This window comes from Neophocaena asiaeorientalis, unplaced genomic scaffold, assembly GCF_003031525.2.
Source record: "Neophocaena asiaeorientalis asiaeorientalis breed wild unplaced genomic scaffold, Neophocaena_asiaeorientalis_V1.1 scaffold123, whole genome shotgun sequence".
Taxonomy (NCBI): domain Eukaryota; kingdom Metazoa; phylum Chordata; class Mammalia; order Artiodactyla; family Phocoenidae; genus Neophocaena; species Neophocaena asiaeorientalis.
Window position 1 is genome coordinate 13,382,201 of NW_020173666.1, and position 4,443 is coordinate 13,386,643.

The 4,443-nt window shown below is 47.2% G+C and overlaps 1 protein-coding gene across 2 annotated transcripts in view; it reads left to right on the top strand.

Annotated features, from left to right (window-relative positions):
- The first annotated feature begins 825 nt into the window (after positions 1 to 825).
- The window catches only part of MRPL18 (mitochondrial ribosomal protein L18), a 6,129-nt gene continuing 2,511 nt past the window's right edge, over positions 826 to 4,443 (top strand). For both annotated transcript variants that reach the window (XM_024748050.1, XM_024748051.1), the window contains exons 1-2: positions 826 to 969; positions 1,488 to 1,674. In XM_024748050.1, coding sequence (XP_024603818.1) covers positions 918 to 969; positions 1,488 to 1,674 — 239 coding nt within the window. In that variant the 5' untranslated portion in view covers positions 826 to 917. The remainder of the gene's footprint in view (positions 970 to 1,487; positions 1,675 to 4,443) is intronic.

The window sequence follows — 4,443 nt, forward strand, 5'->3', positions numbered from 1 at the left end:
GGCAGGGCGGGAAAGAAAAATGGGGAGGAGGGTGGAGAATCGTGAACGCGCCGGAAGTGAGGACCCTGAAGGGGGCGGATCCAGCACTTTCGCTCAATTAGAGAGCGAATGAGAAGGGCGCGAAGGTAGGAGGGCGGAAGTCAGTATCTCGGACCGCTGGAGGAAGGGGGCGCTGGGCCGAAGTTTTCCCTACTACGCACAAGTTGCGCGTGCGCGTTTGCACATTCTAGTGCCTTCTAGAAAAGGTGGTCGGTAGGGCGGAATTCTGTGACGGAACGGCGGTGGGAGCTAGGGCCGTGTAAGTTAGAGCCGGGGTTCTGAGCGAGTTTTAATTGGAGGTGTATAAATCGGCGTTCTTGTTTTACTTAAATGTATGAGCTAGCTAGGAGAGTACGCAAGTAGCAGGCTTTGTTCCCGGGTTGACGGGTATAAGCTTCATGGGTCATGTGGGAAAGCGACAACCACCCTTTCTGAAAACTGCATCTCGCGCTGCCCTGTCCTCCCAGAGCCCAAATGGCCTGTCCGTGTGCGTCTGCGTGCGTGTGTGTCCAACAATGATCGGTCTGTGCTTTGCGACCCGAGGGCCCAAATGACGCAACGAAATGCAGGCACGATGCGCTCGGCCCGACTTAACGGACCGTGAGCCAACCACCAAGCGCGTTGCTGCGAGGTGGTTGGTTGAATCCGGCGCCTGCGTGCGCCCCAGCGTAAGCGCTGATTGGAAGAGCGGAGGTGACGGATTGCCCTATCCGCCACTCAGCGGCAGGGGGCTTGTTCGGGTTCGAGGCGTCGATGACCTTACGTTCTCCTAAGGTCTTTCCCTAAGTTAATATGGCTGCGGCCGGCGAGCCGCTGTGGCGTCGGTGAGGAGAGGAGGCGAGGTCTCTCCGAGGTTTTGGCTACGATTCCCCTCAGCAATGGCGCTTCGGTCGGGGTTCTGGGAGCTGTTGTCGGTTTGCAGAAACCCCGGTAATTTCATCTTCCCACGTCTCTCAGATTACTCCCCAGGGTCAGCACAATGTGCACATGCAGGTCGTCTTTTGCATTCAACATATACCATCGAAAAGTAGACGAGCTGACAGCGTCGTGATGACACTAGTAGAAAATTAAGGACCAGGGTCTGTGATGACTACACCCCGTGACCGAACATACCTTTTGTCCCCCTTCCAGGGCGCGAAGACTGAGGGGGAGAGGATGGAGACAAGTTAGATCATATTTTTGTTTTGTCCGTTTCGTCATATTTTTTTTTTGGTACGCGGGCCTCTCACTGTTGTGGCCTCTCCCGTTGCGGAGCACAGGCTCCAGACGCGCAGGCTCAGCGGCCATGGCTCACGGGCCCAGCCGCTCCGCGGCATGTGGGATCTTCCCGGACCGGGGCACGAACCCGCGTCCCCTGCATTGGCAGGGGGACTCTCAACTACTGCGCCGCCTGGGAAGCCCCGTTTCGTCATTTTTTTAAAGATACGTATGGTTGTTTACGTTCTTAGGGTGTCGGGTGGCAGTGCTGTCGACCAGTTCCAAGCCAGCGGTGAAGCCTGAAGCGGACCCCGAAGGAAATGAAGCTGTTGCCCCGGAGTTCACCAACCGGAACCCCCGGAATCTGGAGCTCTTAGCTGTAGCCAGAAAAGAGCGGGGCTGGGGGACAGTGTGGCCCTCCCGCGAGTTCTGGCACAGGTAATTAACTCTGCTAGGTATTGACCACAGAGCACGCATGGTGCTCTGCAAATTGTTTTCATCAGTTCATTTGAGGAACGTGCCAGGTAACTGCTGGCGACTCTCCTCTCAGGAAGCTGCCTTGCGGTGGGTCTAGGAGGGGTTAGTGGAGGGGGGCGGCAAACAATAAATACGTAGGTGTCATGGAGGAAACTGAAAGGGGATAAAGTTAGAGTGGGGAACTGGTTGACTAAGACCCCTCAGAAAATAGGAGGAAGCCAAACTAGCTGCCAAGAAGAGCGTTCCCAGCAAGGGAAACAGCTAGGGTGGGAATGAGCTTGGCGCGTTTGGGGCACTGAAAGGCCTGTGGACCTGGAGCTCAGAGGGCCGAGAGGTAGGTAGGAGACACATCATTAGCTTTGTAAATCAAGTAAGCGCTTTAGACGCTATTCTCACTACAGTGGGAAACTATGAGGGGATTTAAAATTTGAGCCCGAATGGAAGATCATTCTGGTTCCTTTGAGGAGAACAAATTTTTAAGGGGGCGGTGGTAGAGACAGGAAGAACATTAGGAGTCTATTCTTTGTTATAAAGATGGCCAGTTACTGAATGCTTTGTCTTTGCCAGGAACTATGCTAGGTGCTTTATATGCACTTTCTCATTTAATCCTTAAAAGTACTTTTTGAAGCAGGTGCAGTAATGTCCCCCGTTTTACAGGAGCAGGGGAATTGAGGCTTAGGGAGACAGGAGGGGGTCAAAGAAAGGGGGCAGGCAGTTCATCGTCGAAATAATCTGAATCCTGAATTTTTTTTGAAATACCCAAACTATCACTTTTACTTAATATTTGGATTATTTAAATAATTGGAGATCTGTTTCCCCCCTTTTTTCCCTATCTCTCCATTCACAGTATTATCAGTTTAAAATTGGAAGTGACCTTGGAGATAATGAGTCCTACTCCTTTGTTGCACTAATGGTTTAAGACAAGGATCAGCAAACTATGGCTCCTGGGCCAAAGCTGGCTTGCAGGCTAAATATTGTTACATTTTTTAAAAAGATTTTTAAAAATGCAAAGAATATTTTGTAATGTGAAAATTGTGTAAAATTCAAAGTTCATTATCCACAAAGAAAGTTTTATGTGCACCCAGCCACCACTCATTCTTACCTGGCTCTTCTGGTATTACTGTGGCTGAGTTGAGCAGTTGACCCACGTTGTTACCTGAAAACTAGGTTCACCTCTTGGTGGATGTCAAGCCAGAAGACACAAGCAAGCCAAAGATCAGGAGAAGGAAGGATTTATTACTTGCAGCAAGTAAGGAGAACCCCAGGGATCTTCCCCAAAGCAGGGTCACGCGGAACAGCAAAACAGCGGGAGCTTTAAACTAAGGGTACAAGCATATTCATGAAGGGACTTGAGCAGAGGAGAATTCAGCATAGAATTGGGGCCAGGGTCGACAGAGTCCTAGCGTTAGTTGATTGAAGTCACAGGGGTCAACGTAGTCATTTCCATCCTCCACCTGAGGATGGAGAAACTTAAAGACGGTATCAGATTGTTATATATTTCCCTTGAGGAGGAACTAGGACTCTGTTTTACCACTAGACTATTGTTTCTTGACTGCTTTTCCTTTGTTCCTGCATTCCCTTACTTCCCTTAAGATCATTAATTACTGAGACCTGTTCAGGAGCAGGCACTGTGGCCAAGCTTAGAGCACAAAATGGCTTAGGCCAAAAATGGCTTCTCTTATGTGAAGAAAGACATGCCTAGTTCTCTTTCTCCAGGGACCCACTACCCTCTCTGCTTATAATATGGCCTGCAAACCATAAAATATTTACTATCTGATCCCTTACAGAAAGAGTGTGTTGATCCCTGGATTAAGAGATTGTGATTTTTACTAGGGCTACCAGCGAAACTAGGAGTAGAACCCACATGTCTAAATCTAGTGCTTTTTATGCTATTTCACACTAAGAATCTTAGTATAATGTTTGATTTCAGTGTTTTCTTTATCATGAACTTTATTTCTAAATGTGTAATGTATACAAATGTTGTAAAATCCAAAAGGGACTATAGTGTCTGTGTATCCTTCTAGAGCTAGTCTATGCAGATAAGTATGAACTTGTATTTTTTTCATTATAAATCTTACCACATCATATACATTGTTCTGCATTCCCCCACCCACCTCCTTCACCCCCCCAACATACACACACACACACACACACACACACTCTCTCTCTCTCTCTTTCTCTCTCTCTCTCTCTCTCAAAAATACATCTTGGAAATATTCTGTGTTGTTTGGGAACATTGGCTCTGGAGCCAGACCCCTGGACTTAAATCCTAACTAGCTTCATTACTTACCATTCATTAGTTGTAATCTTGCTAAGTTACTTAACCTTTCTGTGTCAGTTTCTGCAGCCCAAAAAAGAAAAGAAAGAAAGAAAGAATAATGGGATTAGTTTGAGACATGAGCTACACCTGTAAACAATTAGGACTCCCTGACACAGTAAGTGTTCAGTAGATGTTAGCAACAGCAGCATCATAAATTGCTACTTTGTTCTTAATTATGTAAAATAACTGTTTGAAGTAACTGTGTAAAATACCGTAGCCTTACATTTAGGTCTTTAATCCATTTAGAGTTTATTTTTGTGTACTGTGTTAGGAAGTGTTCTAATTTCATTCTTTTACATGTAGCTGTCCAGTTTTCCCAGCACCATGTATTGAAGAGGCTGTCTTTTCTCCATTGTATATTCTTGCCTCCTTTATCAAAGATAAGGTGACCATATGTGCGTGAACACTCT